Below are 21,090 nucleotides of genomic sequence, written 5' to 3' on the forward strand. Positions count from 1 at the left end.
GGTGTTGCGTGGTGTAACTGTACAGCAGTACTGCATGCTCATCGGCGTATGAGGAATTATTGTGGTGTGGGGGAACATGAAAGAGGAGTCAATTTTGTTTTATGATGAATACATTTCTAGCCCTACATAGCTTAACATGACTTTACCAAGACGCCTTGGAAACGGATGTGTGGGTTGAGTGGAGATCAAAGTAATGTGTATAGAGGGAAAGCATATGTGACTTGAAATAATAATTTGCAGGGAACTGACATAATTGGCTCAGATTGTGGAACTTTTGAAATGAATGAAGGGAAAGTGGAAAGGTGACTGTCCTAACTATGGGGCCGTATTATATACTCTGTCCTAACTATGGGGCCGTATTATAGACTCTGTCCTAACTATGGGGCGGTATTATATACTCTGTCCTAACTATGGGGCCGTATTATAGACTCTGTCCTAACTATGGGGCGGTATTATATACTCTGTGCGTCCTAACTATGGGGCGGTACTATATACTCTGTCCTAACTATGGGGCGGTATTATATACTCTGTCCTAACTATGGGGCCGTATTATATACTCTGTCCTAACTATGGGGCCGTATTATATACTCTGTCCTAACTATGGGGCGGTATTATATACTCTGTCCTGACTATGGGGCCGTATTATATACTCTGTCCTAACTATGGGGCGGTATTATATACTCTGTCCTAACTATGGGGCCGTATTATATACTCTGTCCTAACTATGGGGCCGTATTATATACTCTGTCCTAACTATGGGGCGGTATTATATACTCTGTCCTGACTATGGGGCCGTATTATATACTCTGTCCTAACTATGGGGCGGTATTATATACTCTGTCCTAACTATGGGGCCGTATTATATACTCTGTCCTAACTATGGGGCCGTATTATATACTCTGTCCTAACTATGGGGCCGTATTATATACTCTGTCCTAACTATGGGGCGGTGTTATATACTCTGTCCTAACTATGGGGCCGTATTATATACTCTGTCCTGACTATGGGGCCGTATTATATACTCTGTCCTGACTATGGGGCCGTATTATATACTCTGTCCTAACTATGGGGCGGTGTTATATACTCTGTCCTAACTATGGGGCCGTATTATATACTCTGTCCTGACTATGGGGCCGTATTATATACTCTGTCCTAACTATGGGGCGGTGTTATATACTCTGTCCTAACTATGGGGCCGTATTATATACTCTGTGCTAACTATGGGGCCGTATTATATACTCTGTGCTAACTATGGGGCCGTATTATATACTCTGTCCTAACTATGGGGCCGTATTATATACTCTGTCCTAACTATGGGGCCGTATTATATACTCTGTCCTAACTATGGGGCCGTATTATATACTCTGTCCTAACTATGGGGCCGTATTATATACTCTGTCCTAACTATGGGGCCGTATTGTTACGTACTCTGCACGCCCTAGCTGTGGGGCAGCGTTACGTACTCTGCACGCCCTAGCTGTGGGGCAGCGTTACGTACTCTGCACGCCCTAGCTGTGGGGCAGCGTTACGTACTCTGCACGCCCTAGCTGTGGGGCAGCGTTACGTACTCTGCAGGCCCTAGCTGTGGGGCAGCGTTACGTACTCTGCAGGCCCTAGCTGTGGGGCAGCGTTACGTACTCTGCACGCCCTAGCTGTGGGGCAGCGTTACGTACTCTGCACGCCCTAGCTGTGGGGCAGCGTTACGTACTCTGCAGGCCCTAGCTGTGGGGCAGCGTTACGTACTCTGCAGGCCCTAGCTGTGGGGCAGCGTTACGTACTCTGCAGGCCCTAGCTGTGGGGCAGCGTTACGTACTCTGCACGCCCTAGCTGTGGGGCAGCGTTACGTACTCTGCACGCCCTAGCTGTGGGGCAGCGTTACGTACTCTGCACGCCCTAGCTGTGGGGCAGCGTTACGTACTCTGCACGCCCTAGCTGTGGGGCAGCGTTACGTACTCTGCAGGCCCTAGCTGTGGGGCAGCGTTACGTACTCTGCAGGCCCTAGCTGTGGGGCAGCGTTACGTACTCTGCAGGCCCTAGCTGTGGGGCAGCGTTACGTACTCTGCAGGCCCTAGCTGTGGGGCAGCGTTACGTACTCTGCACGCCCTAGCTGTGGGGCAGCGTTACGTACTCTGCAGGCCCTAGCTGTGGGGCAGCGTTACGTACTCTGCAGGCCCTAGCTGTGGGGCAGCGTTACGTACTCTGCAGGCCCTAGCTGTGGGGCAGCGTTACGTACTCTGCAGGCCCTAGCTGTGGGGCAGCGTTACGTACTCTGCACGCCCTAGCTGTGGGGCAGCGTTACGTACTCTGCAGGCCCTAGCTGTGGGGCAGCGTTACGTACTCTGCAGGCCCTAGCTGAGGGGCAGCGTTACGTACTCTGCACGCCCTAGCTGTGGGGCAGCGTTACGTACCCAATGATGGTGTATAAGGCAATAGCTGTGCATTGTGAATAACAAATGAGGTAACAAGGTTCTGATGCTGAATAATGTGCAAATGTGGATTTTAAGCTGGCATTAGGCCTGGCTATCCAGATGTGCCAATGGCTAGGTAAACCTACACGCAGTGGGGTAGATGAGCTGATGGCTTCGTAGAAATACTGAGCAGGGAAGTAGCAGGCACAGCAATAGCACAGTGCGCGGGTAGGAAGTGACTGGCAGGCACAGTGCTCAGAGTAATGCACCATGGAATGGAAACTGCATAGGGAGGACATCTGGGAGTACACAGAGCCTGGGAAATACTCTGTCTCTGAAGGACGGGAATGAGCTGGAACCTGGTGACAGGAAGGACAAGGATGCTACATCTGAGTGATCAGCTGGAGCCTGGACTCGCTCCCTCTGACGTTCTACACTGAGACTGGGAATTCTGGAACTCTGGGCAATACGAAGAGCAGTGCAGGAGGGAGAGCACCCCATTCTGGGTGTTTAAGTTGGAAAACTGAGAGAATGGGGTCAGTTTTCCAAACCCAAAATACAAAGTTTGAGATAAATCAGGGCTGTAGACTCTGGGAGATTCGGATATGATATAAAGGTTGACGGCTTAAATCCTCTACTTCAGATCATTCCATTTTCTCGGTACAGAAACTCACATTACATTTCTGGCTGGTGTGTGCATAAAGGCATCTTTCAGTTTTCAAACTGCATTCAGTTCAATGCAGAAAGGATCACGGAACTTACATTAGAATTCTGTCTCGCGTACACTGACAGGTATCTTTGGTCACCTCAGGATAAATGCCACTTCCACTTTTCTCAAAGTTTAAATGGATAGAAACTTACATTAAATTTCTTCCTCACGTTCCTCAAAAGATTTCTTTGACACCAAGGAGCATCCACTTCCATAAAATAATTTATTCACAACACGGAACTCACAATAAAAAGGTTTAAAAGAATAAAAAATGTCTGTTGACAGTTCATAGAACAAAGTCCGGGAGAGATGGGAAGCCGCTGACGGAGGTTGGCCACGGAGTGCTGCAGACACATACGGACCTTCTCTTGCGGCTTGTGTGTTATCCCGGTCCTGGTGTTACGGCTTCTTTGGATCAACGCGTTTCTGGTGCCGACTGCACCCTTTTTCAAGATAAGCCGCTACTCTTCCCAGATGATTTTTAAAGGTCCCTCCTTAGATCACATGATGCCACTTCATCCAATCCTTTAGCACCTAGACCCGGCTTCATTTATTCGGAGCATTAACCACCTCATTGCTACATACGTTACTATAGGCGGACAATTCTTATACCGAAGGCTATAGATAAACAATTATTATATAAAGATACTAATACATTAAGGTATACACATAGTATTTAATTATTAGTCATCAAGAAGCTCAAAAATTAAAGCCGGGTATAAGGGACAAACAATAAATAAAGGTTAAAATATGTGAAAAATTGCAAGCAAGACTGAAACAAATTTATATAAACCATTTATACTCAAATTCCACGTTCAACCCCTATGGAACTAGAGTTTGTAGTGTAAAGATAGTTTTCATTTCAGACTGTGCTATCTCCAATCAAGATCGTTAACCCTCCAAATAGGTTTGCACATTCCAATCCCACAAAAATTCTTTAGACCCCCGATCTTACAATCGTGGTGGGTCTAAAGGCCCCCATACATTAGGCCGACTTGTCCTTAGGACAAGTCGGACCCAATTCTCCTGTGAGCCGCCCGGCCGCTCCCCGGGAGGCTCACATACAATTTGGCACTTGATGAGCCAGTTTTTACATGTGATAAATCGCTTGCGATTTATCACATGTAAAACAAATGGGGAGCTGCAGGGCGGTGAGGAGCAGTGGGGCGGGCGGCGGCAGTAGTGGGGGCGGGCGGCGGCTCACAAATGAGTTCCCGGCGGGTGCCGGGTGCGGCGAGTGATGCTGACCTGGCCGGCATGCTGTGATCACAAATAGCAGCGCTGCCGCTGCGGGACGGGACGCACAGTGGCGGCTATTAGATTTTCAAAATACCTGTCAAATGACCGGCCGTTCTGTGATTGGCTGAGAGAGCTCTCAGCCAATCACAGAACGGCCGGTCATTTGACAGCTATTTTAAAAATCTAATAGCCGCCACTGTGCGTCCCGTCCCGCAGCGGCAGCGCTGCTATTTGTGATCACAGTATGCCGGCCAGGTCAGTGTGTCTGCCCGCCGTGCTCCCCCGCCCCCCCGGTGTCTGCATGCATATGCATAGCATACAGGGAGGTCGGATGATCTTATTTGCTGACCGTCCGACCTCCCTGATCCGGTCCGATGCGCACGGGACCGCGCATCGGATTGGATCATATATCACACACCTGCGATTTTGGGGCGATTTCATCCGGTTGTCGGCCCAAAGTGCCGAAATCGTCCCAAAATCGTCCCAAAATCGTATAGTGTATGGGGGCCTTTAAAGTGCATGGATACATGGTGCAGATCCTAACCCTTTATTATATTTCTCACATGTTCAGCAAGTTGTTCTTTGAGCATCCTGCTCGTTCTACCAATATATTGTCCATGTTCACATTCAAGAAGGTATATCACATTCTTTGATGCGCAGGTGATAAACTCTCTGATGGGATATACTCTGGAAGTGACATTGGATTTGTACTCTACACCATGGGCCTTATTCTAGTTCACTCTTTCTGACAAAATCCTTCTTAGCTGGACAAAACCATGTGCACTGCAGGTGGGGCAGATGTTACTTGTGCAGAGAGAATTAGATTTGGGTGAGGTTTTACGTCAAAGTGAGATCAATATTGCATTGTAAAAATAAAGCAGACAGTATTTATCCTGCACAGAAACAAAATAACTCGCCCAAATATAATTCTCTCTGCACATTTTACATCTGCCCCACCTGCCGTGCACATGGGTTTTGTCCATCTAAGAAGGATTTTGGGCCAGATTCTCTAAACTTCAAAAGTGATAAAATCCAGAGTGATAAACAGCCAGCCAATCAGCTCCTACCTGCCATGTCACACTGTGTTTGAAAAATGTCAGACAGGAGCTGATTGGCTGGCTGTTTATCACTCTCTATTTTATCACTTTTGAAGCTTAGAGAATATGGCCCTTTGTCAGAAAGAGTGAACTAGAATAAGGCCCCATATGCTATCCCTGTATTGCGTACCTCCGCAAATTGCATACACTGCTAGCGATGATCTATGAAAATTACATGGACCTGACTGTCTGGGACCCTATTCTACACCCTTCCCCCGGGGTCTTTGGTCCTTGACAAAGAGTACACCTTGAAACGCATTGAATGAAAGAAGCCGGGAGCGCCGATACCTTAGCCGGGACGATGCTACCCGAACTTCCGGTCTGAGCTGGATGGAGGTCGGAGACCCAAACAAAACATCTGACAGCGCCACACGGACCCCCACCCGTGGACTAGGGAAAGTGTAGGTTGCTGTTCTAGCGTGAACCCCAGTGTCGCTCTAAATATCCTGTTCCCCCACCAACAAAGTTACTAAAAAAAGCTGTAAACATTACTAAAGTATCAACTATTTTAACCCATCTTTTTTTCCCAACAGGCAAGCACAGTCATCATTTTTTAGTTCATTAGCGCTCCCATTCTATATCAAAATTGTCCTTTACTACACGCATGCTTAGAACAAAAGCGCAGTTGCACATAACCAACCCTATACATAGTTACATAGTAGGTAAGGCTGAAAAAAGACTTGCGTCCATCTAGTTCAACCTGGTATAGATATCCATTGCTGATTTGGTAGGTTCTGGTATTTTACAGACAAATTATATTTCTTATTTGTACCCATGGATGTTTTTCTCCAGTAAATGTTTGTCCAACTTTGCCTTGAACGCATTTAATGAGCCAGCCGTTACCACCTCTCTGGGAAGAGAGTTCCAGAGTTTGACTGTTCTGACCGTAAAGAAATTCTTTCTACTAGCTGAATGAAATCTTTTTTCATCTAATCTATACTCATGCCCTCGCGTCCTAGATTCCTTTCTAGTAGAAAAGAGGGTGTGTGACAGTTCCTTATATTGGCCCTTGATATACTTGTACATGTTGAGCATGTCCCCCCTTAAACGTCTCTTTTCTAATGTAAATATAGGGAATATACCATAAATACATACATCCATGCATACTATCTGGCACAGGGGGTGTGGCATTCCGGACCTGGCCGAATTGAACACCTGGGCAGCTCAAATGCAGACAGTCAATGGTTTGACAACAATGTTCCCAAATAATTATAACCTAATAGGTAACAACGCAAGCAGTTCATGGAATTACAGGTTGGATCCGCCTCCACAGAACCTGCTGCTGTGGAACTACAAGCCCCAGATATCCCTGCCAGCTTCTGCTCACCCATATCTGCAGCGCCATCGGTGACCCACACCGGGAGTAGCAGAATAGAACATTCTCACTACGATGAGCCGGAAGTTCAGGATTGTGCCTTCTATCTGCGTGTTACAGATCATTTCCTGTCAAACTCTTTCTTGCACAGTTGGTCCCATTGTCAGGGGCTCCCCAGGTTATTTCCTCGCTAGGATGTGGTGTGCGGTAGGCCTTCCGCTCACGCCGTATTTATTAAGATGAAGGAAATGGGGAACAATAAGCTTGTATCATGTGACATCATCTTCCTGTGTGCAGCTCTCACCATATAATATGGAATAAATAAACACAATGTAAAATAATACAACGAAATCCTTGTTTCCTGCTTCGGGACTGTTCTGAACAATAGCGTACCTGAAAAGACTCATGTTGCTAAGGGCAACCAGTCTGCACACCTGACGAGTTGCTATGGAAATAATCATGTATTCAGGTCCGTACGCTCTAATGCGAAATTACATGCGAGCGCAATGTTTTTGACATGTGCGTGCGTCCACGGTGAACAGACTTATTGCCGGGTGAACGCACCCTACTTTGGAAGGTGGCGGCCCGGGGGATTTGCCCATGTGAACGCCCAGCGTTTCATGGGCGTTCCCATGGAAATCAACGTGGGCGCCAGGGGCGGGTATCTGACATCAACGGATGTCAGCTGCCCGCCCACTTCCTTCAGAAGCTCTGAGCAACCTTAGATGTGCGCGTGCCTTCCACAGAATTTCGATGGTTCGTGACCATCAAACGATGTGGGAGTTTCCCTGTAGGCAGTGAATGGATGTTTGTGTCAGCCATCCATTTGCAGCCAGTGCATGTGAACACAGGCTATGAATGGGTGGGCGGCCAGGCCACCATTCGCAAAGCGAGGTTTCGTGGACTCGCAAGGTGAATTTGCATCCCTGCGAATGAACCAGAATAGGCCCCCACAGAGCGAGAGCGGTCCAGGGACGTTTTATATGGTGCACAGTTTCCGCATCGCTCCGTGTTACAGGTGCACCAGTCATCGTAATATACTGAGAGCAGCTAGCAGCAATGATTCCCATAGGTCGACACATGAAAAATGTCGAGATGGTCTAGGTCAATGATGGAGAACCCTGGAACTCCAGCTGTTGAACTACATATCCCAGGACGCCTGGAATAGTTTTGCTATTTGGCCATGCTAGAACAGTTGCAGGGCATGCTGGGGTGTGTGGTTCAACAACATAAAAGGTTGACAAGAAAATGGTCAACACACTTTTTTGTTGGGGGGGTGGTGTCTGTCGACATGTATGGTGCTATTATATTGGCATGCTATTATATTCTCGCTCTTTGCCCACATGGATCGTTGGATGTTCCCAAACATTCCCTTGTCTGCATCTCGTACTCTGTTTATTTAAATGACCAATTTAAATGATTGAATTTATTTTGCCACCAGTTTTTATGCGAAGATAAAAAAAAAAAAAGGATAATCACACAGGTCATAAACTTTCGTAATGGGTTAACAAATAAGGAAGTGCGTTGCTCAGTGTTTTTGTAATCATTTATTGTTTTCCTTTGTGTTTCTATTTAATGTTTGTCAATTTGTGATGCAATAAAGATTTTTTACTTAAAAAGCCACAAACGCACTCTTCTGACTCCTCCGTGCTGGCCAATGTAAAGTCCGAATGCAGCATGTTGGGTTGCCCCAGTTAGTGGGGCTGGGACGGTTGTACTGTACTGTGTACACTCCAAAATCCATGACCCATTCCTTCAGGATCAACAATGGACCTGGGCTTCCCTCTTAATTTACCATTATTGATTAGAGGAGTGTGATTAACACAGGTGACTGCAGTAATACATTGGGAAGTCCAGGTACGCGGACCTGGTGAAAGGGGTCGAGTTGGCGGTCCTGGTGCTGTAGTGGTCCGGGACAGAGTTGGGAGTAGGAGCTCCGGAGTAACACGTAACAAAGGTACATGCTCCAGATGTTATGAAACTACAAGTTCCAGCATTCCCTGCCACAGTTTTGCTATTAGGCAATGCTAGAACTGTGTCCACGGCATTCTGTGATGTGTAGTTTCATAACCGGTGATAGAGCCACAGGATTGCCACCAGGCCGGGACTGCGAAGTGTTTTGGGAGACTCTGGTTACATGCGCTGTACAGATATAGGCGCTGCAATTACTCCAATGCGTCATTTTATGCACTTCCTGCTCTAATACGAAACTGAAACCCAGTCATTATACACTGTTTCATAAAACAGGTGTGGATCGTTTGGTCTACAACAACTAGGTCAACATGGGTCTAGGTCGACACGGGTCTAGGTCGACACAATCATTAGGTGGAAATGCGCAAAGTTGACAGCCCAAAGGTCGACATGGGGTTTTTCACTGTTTTTTTTTTTTACCCGAATGTCGACAGTTTCAAGTGCACCGCTTTGCTCGCAATGCTTCGGGCACACTATTTTAGGTACTCTTTACCTAGCACGGCGCCCGCGATTATAATCGCGGGCGTCGGGGGTAAAAAATCGCGGGTAAATCAAAAACGGGTGCGCCGCGATGCCCGCGATTTTCCCATAGGGATCAATGTTAAAAGTCAGATTGGTCGCGATTTTAGCGTTAATTGGCTCAATGCCCGCGATTTTTACATAGGAAACAATGTTAAATGGGCCACAGAGCCCTAATAGTCCCCCTGGAGTGTGAAATGGCCCCCACAATTTTTAACGCCACCCCACGATCAACGTGAACCCGAAGCGTGGCGAGCGCAGCGAGCCCGCGAGGGGCGGCGGTACGCGTCCTCCGACCTTTTCATACCCCCACTATCCACGTCGGCGTGGAGTTGAGAATAGAATAGTGTGGCGAGCGCACGCGGATACCTTCACAGTTATACGCGTCCCCTCACGGGCTTCACAGGTGTCCGTGGCAACGCGGACACCTGTGAAGCCCGCGAGGGGACGCGTTTACCTGTGAAGGTATCCGCGTCCCCTCGCGGGGCTCGCTGCGCTCGCCACGCTTCGGGCTCGGTGGCTCGCTGCGCTCGCCACACTATTCTATTCTCAATAGTGGGGGTATGAAAAGGTCGGAGGACGCGTACCGCCGCCCCGCGCGGGCTCGCTGCGCTCGCCACGCTTCGGGTTCACGTTGATCGTGGGGTGGCGTTAAAAATTGTGGGGGCCATTTCACACTTCAGGGGGACTATTAGGGCTCTGTGGCCCATTTAACATTGATTCCTATGTAAAAATCGCGACCAATCTGATTTTTAACATTGGTCCCTATGGGAAATCGCGGCCATCGCGGGCATCGCATCGCACCCGTTTTTTAGTGCATGCGATGGTCGCGATGGGCGCCGTGCTAGGTAAAGAGTACCCTATTTTATTCTCCCACCATGCCCTAGTGATTGGTAGGGCTTGAAGTACCGCCTGTCGGCACATGTCGGCTCAAAAAAAGTTAAAAACTCCATGTCGACCTAATGACCTGTCGACCTAGGGGTGTCGACCCAATGCTTGTCAACCTAGTTGTTGTAGACCTAATGACTGTATCCCCCCAAAACTTGAATTATGGGAGAGAGCATTTTAAGCATTTCAAGCATTTCCTCCTCTTTTATCTCCAGATCTGAATATAAATGGTATTCATGCAAAAATCAAGTGTGTGGGTTTTTTTTATTTTTTAATTGACTGCTAAATCTGTAGCAATGGTTTTTTTTACCCTTTTGAATGCCAACATGTGTGAGATGTGAACATTATGATAAAAATGCCAGCTTTGCTCACATTTGTTATATAAATTCAAATAAAAAATGTATATAAATAAAATAAAAAGATATTCCCTACATTTCAGGTCCTTCTGGTAAATAAAACGATTTGCTTGGCAATTTTCACACCTATTTTGACAAATTCGCTTGGCACTCAAAGAGTTAAATATTAAAAATAGTCTCAAACATGTGACAGGATCCGCTTTTAGTTTAGGCAAAAAGTGTCCAGCAAAAAGACACACCGAGCCAAGGTCGCAAGAACACTGACGCTAGTCCATAACATTTCTGTGTTTATTTTTTACATTTCGGAACATTTAATATACCGTTTTAAAATGTACGTGGTACTTGATAAAGTCCCTGAATTGTCCAAAAACATTTGACTCAGAGTGATATGTACTAAGCCCTGAAACACAGCCTGTGACATGGCAGGTAGGAGCTGATTGGCTGGTGGTTGATCACTCCATTTTATCACTTTTCAAGCTTAGTACATCTGGCCCTCAATGTGCAAACCTGATGCTGGCTCTAAAAGTTGCGGTATAAGATGGGAGTTCAAATTTCAGATGCGCTGTTGCTATGGGCAACTAATCAGATTCGATCTATTATCTTCTAGCCCAGGCATGTCCAACGTTGGCCCTCCAGATGTTATGAAACTACACATCCCAGCATGCATTGCCACAGTTTTGCTATTAGAGAATGTTAAAACTATTGCAAAGCATGCTGGGATGTGTAGTTTCAAAACATCTGGAGGGCCAACGTTGGACATGCCTGTTCTAGACGGCGCTAAATATAGAAGTAGATTCTGATTGGTTGCTCTTAGCAACATCCCATTTTAGTAAATAAACCCAGCTGTATCTGCATTGGGTGCGATTTTTACCTCCAGAGGCGCTTTTTCTGTCATGTCCCAGGTCAATCAAGAGAAAACAACTCTGATGTTATGTTATAAATACCTGGCGGGAACCCACAGATGGACGCTAGAAAGGTGACGTGCATGTAATAAAACCATGCACGAGGGTGTTTACAAACAAGTAAATGACAACTCTGGTCATTTCTTTTTAATGTGTGTTGCTGTGCTAATTATGGTGTGTATTGGTATATAGATAATAATCCTGAGTGATGTGGGAATGTGCATGCCGACGGCGCAGTGTTACCATGCTCTGTTTACAAATCTCATCACCTAATGGGGCCTACACAGGGCGGCGACACTGCTGAGCATTGTGTCAACGATGTGTGCTGAGCGGTGAGAACACTGGCGATCTGACCAGATTTATCCTGCAAGCAGGATATAAATCGCCTGGCAATAGCACCGCGCATTCCTATCGCTATGGTCCAGACACACGGGGCAATTTCAGTTCATTTTCTGACTAGATTGCTTAGAAAATGACCCTACATCACTCTGTGTTTTGGGACAATTGCGATAGGGATGCACAGTGCTATTGTCGGGACAAATCTAGTCAGATGGCTGGTTAGGGCCTGTGTTTTCACCGCTCTGACCCTGACAGATCGCTCAGCACGCATCGCTGTGCAGTGCTGAGCGAACTAGCATCAGATCGCACAGCACAGTCGCCCCATGTATACGTCCCATAGTACATTCAGAACTGCACTAATCTCCATAGAACTAACACAAGCATAAAGCATAAACGGCCTGTCTGTTAGTGTCAGCGTCTCTTCCTAGATTGTAAGCGCTAGAGTTCAGGCCCTTTAATCCATATCACTGCATGTTTCGTAGTGTAATTGCTGCGTCCCCAGGTTTTCTGCCTGATACCGCGGATCTGAGCGCATTAATAATCAATTCCTCTAACCAAAATACATTTTGAGCAGCTCTGACATGGGTGTACCTCAGTACTGGCCTTGGAATAGCGTCTGCCAGTCTTGTGATGTGATATCAGACACCGTTTTACACTCCGTGTTCTGCAGCCTTGTATGGGTGGTCTCCCGGTGCCTCGTATCTACAGCGCAGTATACAGCGTTAGAATAAATGAATGCTTATTAGCGTCCTGCTGCGTATATCTTGCTGTGGTAATAACCCCTTGTGCTGTGTACCTTGTACAGGTGAGACGCTGCTCTGCGAAGCCAGCAATGTGTTCAAGTGCACCCAGGACGAAGGTTCCCAGCGCGGGGTCTGTGGAAGACTCGTCTGCACAAACTTCAAGATCGCTTTTCTGTGTGACGAGCTACCGGACGATAATGTGAGTTGTCCTCCCGCCCCCTGTTAGCAAGGCCTGGCTCTATATTTACGAAGAGCTGCCTCTTGGTGGTGGTTCTGGCCACAGAATAGCGCAATAATTATGTGATACAGTTAAGTAAATATACCCCCTGGTGTCTAAATATACCCCCTGGTGTCTAAATATACCCCCTGGTGTCTAAATATACCCCCTGGTGTCTAAATATACCCCCTGGTGTCTAAATATACCCCCTGGTGTCTAAAGCTGTTCATACATCAGAACGATTTCAGGCCCGAACGCAGGCTTTATTTTTTTTTTTTGTGCACATCGTGAGGGGTTTAGGTTTGATGCGTGGTCCCTCCGATCATGAAGTCGATCCTTCGATCATGGGCCAAATGCACTAAGCTTCAAAAGTGATAAAATGGAGAGAGATAAGCAGCCAGCCAATCAGCTCCTACCTGCCATGTGACAGACTGTGTTTGAAAAATGTCAGGCAGCAGCTGATTGGCTGGCTGTTTATCGCTCTCTGTTGATAACTTTTGAAGCTTAGTGCATCTGGCCTCATGTGTGCTGCAAATTGCCAGAGGACTCGGATCTGATGCTGGTCGTCCCGATGTATGGTCCGCTTAAGAGGGAAATGTCTGAACCAGTGAATAGAGAGAAGTATGCCAATGTAACAGTTGCCCATGGCAACCAATGCCTTCCAACCTATAAGATTATAGAATGTACCTGATAATGGCTACCTCAAAGCTGATTGGTTGCCATAGGCAACTGGAACACGTCTTCACTCTTATCGCTGCATCATACATTTCCCCCAGTAACCCCTAATGCTGTTCAGACAGTAAAGGGTACATTTTACAGTGATGTCTTCCATAGCAACCAATCAGATTCCGTCTATCATTTCTCGATTGCATCCTAGAAAATAGGCATAATCTGGTTGCTATGGGCAACATCACCTCTTTCAGCTTTAAAAGCTTTTATTAACCCCTAAGAGGAGCTCTGATGAACAGTTGGAGGGGCGGAATGACTGGGGGGGGATGCAGTTGAAATCCCGGCGGTCGGGATCCCGGCGTTCAAAATCCCGGCGCCGAAATCCCGACACTTTCTCCCCCCGTGGGTGTCCACGACACCCTCGGAGGGAGAATAAATTAGTGTGCCGAGCGTAGCGAGGCACCGGGCCCGCAAGGGGGGGGCGATCCACGTCCCCCCTTGTCGGGATTCCGGCGTCGGGATTTTGAATGCCGGGATGCCGACCGCCGACTTTTCATGCCAAATCCACTGGGGGGAATATTTAGCAAGTTTGAAGTCAGTTAACGATGACTGTACTTTTCAGTAAGTGTTGGTCACTGTATTCTCTTACAGAACCTTCATCAGGATTATTATACAAACATCGTCCAATTCTTGCATCAGGAACAAACACCTGAAAGAATAGAGCTGGGTTCCCTTTAGGACGTTTAGTTAGAGGAGTCCTTTGCTGCTTCTGCCTGCTCCCGTTTCTAATGTCCGTCCGCCAGCTCGGCGGTCCTTGGCATCAGCAAGGAATTCTTGGGAGACTGTTTGTGCTGGCATCGGTGGTCTTTTAATTCCATAAGCAGGGAGTAAATAACTAATCCAGGCGTATCGGAGACTGAGGCACCTGCAGGGCGGAAGGGCTAGGTGTAATAAGTAGCAGGAATGTGGCTGAATGTTTATGGAAATATTCGGTGCAGGAGAACATCCTGTACATAGTAAATGGGATTGTAGCTTCTCTGGGGGGGGGGGGGGGGGGGGGGGGATAATCCAAGCGGCATTGCTGCCAGAACTTCAGGGCTTCCTGCCCACTGCCTGATCTTTTTGGATACCCCTTGATTGAATTAATTCCACAGCATTGTCTGCTCCGCAAATACAGTGGGATATTGTGCTTCTTGTGCCTGGCTTCAGTCTTATTATTTTTCTAAAGTATAAACTACATTGTCCCCTACCTATCGCCATACGCCACATGTATCGTGGTGCCGAGAATAATGCAGCTAACGTCTAACTTTATTTTTGTTGATTTGAAATGATAAATTCCCAAGTTTGAAGTTGGCTATTGATCTTTAAAGTGGGCACAATGGCGGTAATAAGAGAATGCGGATGATACGTTAACACCAAGAGGTCAATGTGCGCTAGGTCGCCATTGGCGAGCGGTCAATGTGCGCTAGGTCGCCATTGGCGAGCGGTCAATGTGCGCTAGGTTGCCATTGACGAGCGTGCGACATGCACTAGGTTACCATTGACAAGTTAGCTACATCACAATCGCTATTTGGCTGCACACGCACCTACAAATCGGACCAATTTATTTTTTTCAAGTACTGCGTAAATGTCTTAAATAGGGAACCGAGAATAATTAGTGGCGGTACAGAAAGTCTGCCTGTCTATTTATAGAGCAGTGGTTTACGTTTGGGGCATTGGTTTTGTGTACTATAGGCACGAGACTTCATCACGGATTCATAGTAATAGTGGTGCCTTACGTGTCCATGTCCTGTCTGTCCTCTATAGCCAGATGTATGTGATGCATTGCGGTCTCCGGGCTGTTAGTCCGCAGGGCCTGACTTCTGTTTCTTCTCATTGCCCTTCAGACTCCAGAATTTAAGAACAAGATTCTCGGTGAGAACGACATCACCCTGCAGTGTGTGGACCAGTTATATGGAGGTAAATCGCTGCTCTGTTCATGACATACTTCTGTTTGGTATCGTGTTTTTATTTTTTTCCATTTTTTTGCTATTTTTGGTTGCCATCGATGGTAGCATACTATGATGTATGGCCATCAATGGTTTTAACTATCGAGGGCCATCACTTTTTTATGTGTCTGACTAGCCCCTGGGCTAATCAGAACCTGTGGGTGGGGCTTTACGGGTGTCTGGGTGGAGCTATGCTCCGTGTCACGGGCCCTTGGCTAAAACCCTATTCGGTTAGGCTTTGACATCGATGGAGGGAAACCATCTGGTCCTCCTCCCATTGATGACAAAACTTTTTTTTACATCGGCCATGAACCATCGATGATTGGCCGTCCCTATGTGTCACTGGCTCTTCCCCCTCTATGCCCCTCCCCCAGACCAGTTTTAGGAATGTGCCCAGGACACACAATCTGGAGCTCCAGAGTTTACTATCTGTATCAGGCTGACCGTTTGTGACTGTCAGCCTGCCAACGTGGGAATCTTGCGGGGGGGGGGGGAGGGGGGGGAGACACCGGTCCCGCCCTCTCGGGTTGGAGCCCGGGATCCCAGCTGCAGGGACATCAGTCCCTGAGGTCCTTACATACAGCAGCTTGCTGCTGAGATGGAGCCCCAGCAGCCTGCCGCCACCATCAGCTAGCTGAAGATGCCACGGAGTATGCCGTGGTCCCTGGCTTAGGGCTCCAGGATATTTGGTGGCTGCATTTAACTAGTGGGCATTACTTGTATATTGGAATGAGCAGCTGTTTATTAAAGCACGCACCTGGTCCCCTCACTCATGCTCTCACTGGGTAGAACCAAGGCAGAGTAACTGCACTATACCCGCCTAATTCAAGCTGATCAACCACAAGTGTGTGTGTGTGTGTGTGTGTGTGTGTGTGTGCTCTCGGCTCACTGGCTGACGATGTGATTTCCCTATATATCAGAAAACATGAACTGAGAGTTCTTTAATTTCAGCTAAGTAGCAGGAAGGAAATGTCTACTTCATATGCAAAGGACTATGTACCTGGAGAGCGTCCATACTGTTACTGCTTTGTCTGTGTGACTGAATGAGAAGCCACAGGGGCCATGACTGTGCATCGTACGTCCACCACGCACAGTGTGGAATTGCTGGGCCCATTCGCCAGTGTCACTGTACCAGGCCGGCTCTGTGCACAAGTCCAGCAGCAACAGGTCGTATGAGCCCCGTCCGGTCTCCGCACACCCTCATTAGTTACACAGCCTCTGCAGCGGGTATTTTATCTTTGAAGGTCATTGTTGTTGTTCAGATTTCCCCATTGTTCTGGCTTCAACAAACAAGATTAGACCTAATGCAGCGTCACATCAATGGGAGATTAATTATTAACCCCAATACCGGCAGCAGCAGCATCTGGAACTCCCTGTACTAAGAACACACACGTTCTCTTAGCTCTGCCTGTCTGTGGTTGGCTGATACAGAAGTGTGTATATAGCAGACGTAGATCGCTGCTGATTCGGAGGAGGGCATATGTTCATTTTGACGGGCAAAATGTTAGATCTGATATATTGCTCCAGTAGCTGTAATAATAAATCATGTAGATCACAGGTTCTCAAACTCGGTCCTCAGGACCCCACACGGCGCATGTTTTGCAGGTCTCCTCATAGAATCACAAGTGAAGTAATTAGCTCCACCTGTGGATCTTTTAAAATATGTCAATGAGTAATGAATGCACCTGTGCACCTGCCGGGTGACCTGGAAAACGTGAACTGTGTGGGGTCCTGAGGACCGAGTTTGAGAACCCCTGATGTAGATAATATTGCCCCTCAAAAGTGAAATATGCCCTCACTGATCATCACCTACAGGGCCTCATTCATTAGTGATTGGTCCCGCCGAGGCGTTCACACGGGCAGGGAGGGTGGCGGGCAGAGGAACGCCCAGTGTTTTATGGGCATCCCTTTGGAAATGCGGGTGGGCCGGTGCCTGCCGGGGGACTCAGACGAGTTTGGGCAGGCAGCGTTAAGCCGCTTGCTGAGCAGTGAACGTCCACTGCTTAGCACGCAGTCCTGAATCGGGCCCACAGTGAGCACTACTTACCACTGTGCAGCAGTGTCTTCCTGGTCTTGTGAAGTCACGTCAGGTAGAGTTCCATTATACTAACCCCTATTACTAACACTGATGTCAGCGTTCCACAGAATGTCAGTACTTGATTACAGATCCTGATGTTCTGTTATTTTTCCATGCCAACATGGATAGTTCATACCCCCACTATCCATGTTGGCATGGAGTTGATTTGAGCCCTAGCGTGGGCGAGCGAAGCGAGCCCCGCAAGGGGACTCAGATGCACAGCGCCATGAAACTACACAAGTACCGTCACTGCTACCTAACAAACAGTATGGCTGTTTCCATTATACAGTATGTAGGTATCCAATGCAATTTGAGGGGTTAGATATTAAATGTAGAGTTTCATTTTTAAAATCTAAATAAACGATCACTGTTCTGATTGTCCAGTGTTTTTTTTTTGTAAAACGACTCTGGAAAATGGACAAAGCATCGGGATGTGCTGGCCGATTAGCGGAGATGTTCTTGTACTAGTTAGAGCGCAAGATCTCCATAACCAATTATGTACAATAATCCCGCTCTGTTCCCGTCTCCTTCCAGTGTTCGATGATAAAAAGAAAGTTCTCATCTCGATGACGGCTCTGAAGAAAGTCCCAAAGAAACTGATCATTTACTGCAAGGACTTCAGAGTGTTTAATTTCTGTCTCAGTTACAGCAAAGAGGAGGAAGTGAAACGGGTAAATATATCTCTGCCCATAGACGTCGGAATCCGTGCTCTGTGCTCGCCTAATAAAGGGAGACTATGTTATGGTTGACCACCCTTAGTCGTCACCGCTGAGTTAGATGGCTAAAGATAGTCGGCAGCTGCTAGAGAGGCAGTAACGTTACACGCCATCGTGTGATCGGCAGGACCATGGACGAACAGAAGCTTTTCAGGGTTGTTTTTGGTGCAGGCCCACTTGGACCATACTTTACAGTCCAAGTGGACATAGAGTTAGTATCTTATAGTGTGCCGAGCATAGCAAGACACTGTGCCCAAAGCATGGCTAGTGCAGCCATGCGTGCAAGGGGACACTCTGCGCATATACAGTGTCCCTCTCTGACATACGGCACCAAAAAAATCTGGTAAAACTCCCGCTGACCATGGTCCCGCCAATCATACTCTAGCGTTACTACCGCTCTAGGGGCCGCCTACTATTTTCAGCCTTCTACCTCAGCGGGGTCGACTAAGGGTGGTTGACCATAAAATGGTTGATCGACACCGGGTCGACCCGCTATACCATAACCATAATCAAGAATATTTGCTTGTGCTATCTGACTGTGGGGGTGCATTTACTAAGGGCAGTATTCAATGTGAATACTCGGCATGTGCAGCGAATCCTGTTTAGGATTCGATGCACAGTCACCGTGTTCCGGAGGGCTGGAGCATTCGCTGCCAGCCCTCCCTGTCACCGTACTCCATGCCGCAGGGGCTCGCTGCCCCTGACGGTGATTCTTAACCCGCCGCAGGGAGCCAGGGGACGGCGGCAGGCAGGGAGATGGAAGCCTTCCTGTCTGCACCGGACACTATGGGGCAGAAGCAGGGCTCCTGGGGACACAGGCAGCAGAAACTGCCCCCCCCCCCCCCCAGGAGAGCTAGCAGGGGACGCAGGTAGGGAGCCGCTAGCACTGCTCCCGATCGTGCATATGTAATGATCGGGAGCAGTGAATATATGAATATCTAATGAGCGGCTCTCGGCCCCCTGCTGGCTGTTATGTGTAAAAAAATAAATAAATTCAGTACAGATGGAGCAGGGCTCTTCTTTGGCCGGCGCTCGCCAGACCCCTTGCGCCGGTGAGAGAGACTCGGATGTGCGTGCGTCTCACGCGCACGCGCGTCCCAGTATCGCGGCGCGGCGGCGTCTCCCTGCCCGTCTCCGTGTTGGGGAGAGACTGCCCAGTTCGGGGGGGGGGGGTCAGGGCGGCAAGGGGGACGTTGGAAACGGTGGGGAGGGCATTGGGGACCCCCACCAAGCTCCTGGCGAGAGACTGCCGCCGGCGTGGATGGCGGTAGAAATGCCATCCACTGCAAGGATAAGGCCGGCTCCATCTGTATATATTCATGTGCTGTAAGCACATGAATAAAAATAACATGCCCCTTCACACAATAAAATTCCAGATTTTTTTTTTTTTTTTTTTTTACACCAAAAAAAAAAAAAAAAAAAACCTTTATTTTAAAAGATCACAGTTCAGTTCACCATGAAAAGATGGTGATTGCTACATGGTGACACATAGCGAAAAACACTTAGAAAGCAATTCACCATCTGATCATTGAATACACTCACGGCGAATCACATTGAAAAACCACAGCGAATTGCGGAGACTATCAGACGGCGAATTGTCCGTCATTCACTGTTCGCCATTGGTGAATATTGCACGTTGAATAGGGTGATTCACTTTTTCAGTAAAAAGATTCACCTTAGACTGAGCATGAAAATAGCACACATTCGCCGTAGAACATGGCGAATCAGCCTCATTGAATTCTGCCCTAAGATGGGAGTTCTATTGACGATAGCAACCAATCAGATTCTACTTATTTTGCACTCTCTAGAAGATAATAGAATGTGATTGGTTGCTATGGACAACATCCCATCTTTGTAAATTTACCTCTGACTTTCTCACTCTCTCACAATCTAAGTATGTGGTGGGATTTTTCTCCTATATCTCCGGCACAGTAATTGTACCTGAAAGATCTTTATAGATCATCATAATCAGAGAAAGAAGGGGGTTTGAGAGCCGCACAAGGTTCTCCCCGCCGAGTGTGAATTGGGTCAAGGGGGACCCCTTTAACCGCTCTGGTGGGGTTCGGCCTGAGTTGCCTTTGACCAACTTTATAGACGTGATATACCTTACGGAGTAAGTGGTCTTTATGTGTTGGTGGTGCTCCCCTGAGTCCAAAATGTACATGCAAAAGGAGGGAGAGGGGAAAGTGGACTCTTTGTGGGGCACTCTTGTTTTTAATGATGAATTAATAAGTTAAAAATTAACTTTTATTGTTATTGTTTTAATATAGGGCGGACATACTTTGTCCAACAGAAAACACAGTACAGACAGAGACAAACGACATAAATTTTGCAGTGAGCTTAAAGTAATACGCTGTGCAAATCACGTTCTATATCGGAACGAAAGGTTCAACAACTAAGAAAATTGCAGTGAGCTTATAATTGATATGCTGTGCAATAGTTGCAACTTTTGCATAGCATATCAATTATAAGCTCACTGCAATTTTCTTAGTTGTTGAACCTTTCGTTCCGATATAGAACGTGATTTGCACAGCGTATTACTTTAAGCTCACTGCAAAATTTATGTCGTTTGTCTCTGTCTGTACTGTGTTTTCTGTTGGACAAAGTATGTCCGCCCTATATTAAAACAATAACAATAAAAGTTAATTTTTAACTTATTAATTCATCATTAAAAACAAGAGTGCCCCACAAAGAGAGTCCACTTTCCCCTCTCCCTCCTTTTGCTAGATCATCATAATGCAACTTTTATGTGGCCTGTACTGGGAAAGTCTATTTACCATAAAGGAGTCCTGTTTTTATTATAATATTATTACTTCTGTATAACTGTGTTCTTTTAGAGTGGCATCTAGTGGTCACCGTTGCACACACTTGAATTTCCCCCATAGAGCTGAGGAGCAGTTTTTTTTTATTTTTTTGTATATAGGATATTTCTAGAGG

General features: G+C 47.2%; 1 protein-coding gene across 1 annotated transcript in view; it reads left to right on the forward strand.

Moving 5' to 3' along the window:
• The window catches only part of MTMR12 (myotubularin related protein 12), a 50,276-nt gene that overhangs the window by 13,093 nt on the left and 16,093 nt on the right, over window positions 1-21,090 (forward strand). The window contains exons 3-5 of the mRNA XM_083155091.1: window positions 12,549-12,685; window positions 15,259-15,331; window positions 17,972-18,108. Of these exons, the coding sequence (XP_083011217.1) occupies window positions 12,549-12,685; window positions 15,259-15,331; window positions 17,972-18,108 (347 nt within the window). The remainder of the gene's footprint in view (window positions 1-12,548; window positions 12,686-15,258; window positions 15,332-17,971; window positions 18,109-21,090) is intronic.

Source organism: Crinia signifera, chromosome 1, assembly GCF_055691185.1.
Source record: "Crinia signifera chromosome 1, ASM5569118v1, whole genome shotgun sequence".
NCBI classification, from domain to species: domain Eukaryota; kingdom Metazoa; phylum Chordata; class Amphibia; order Anura; family Myobatrachidae; genus Crinia; species Crinia signifera.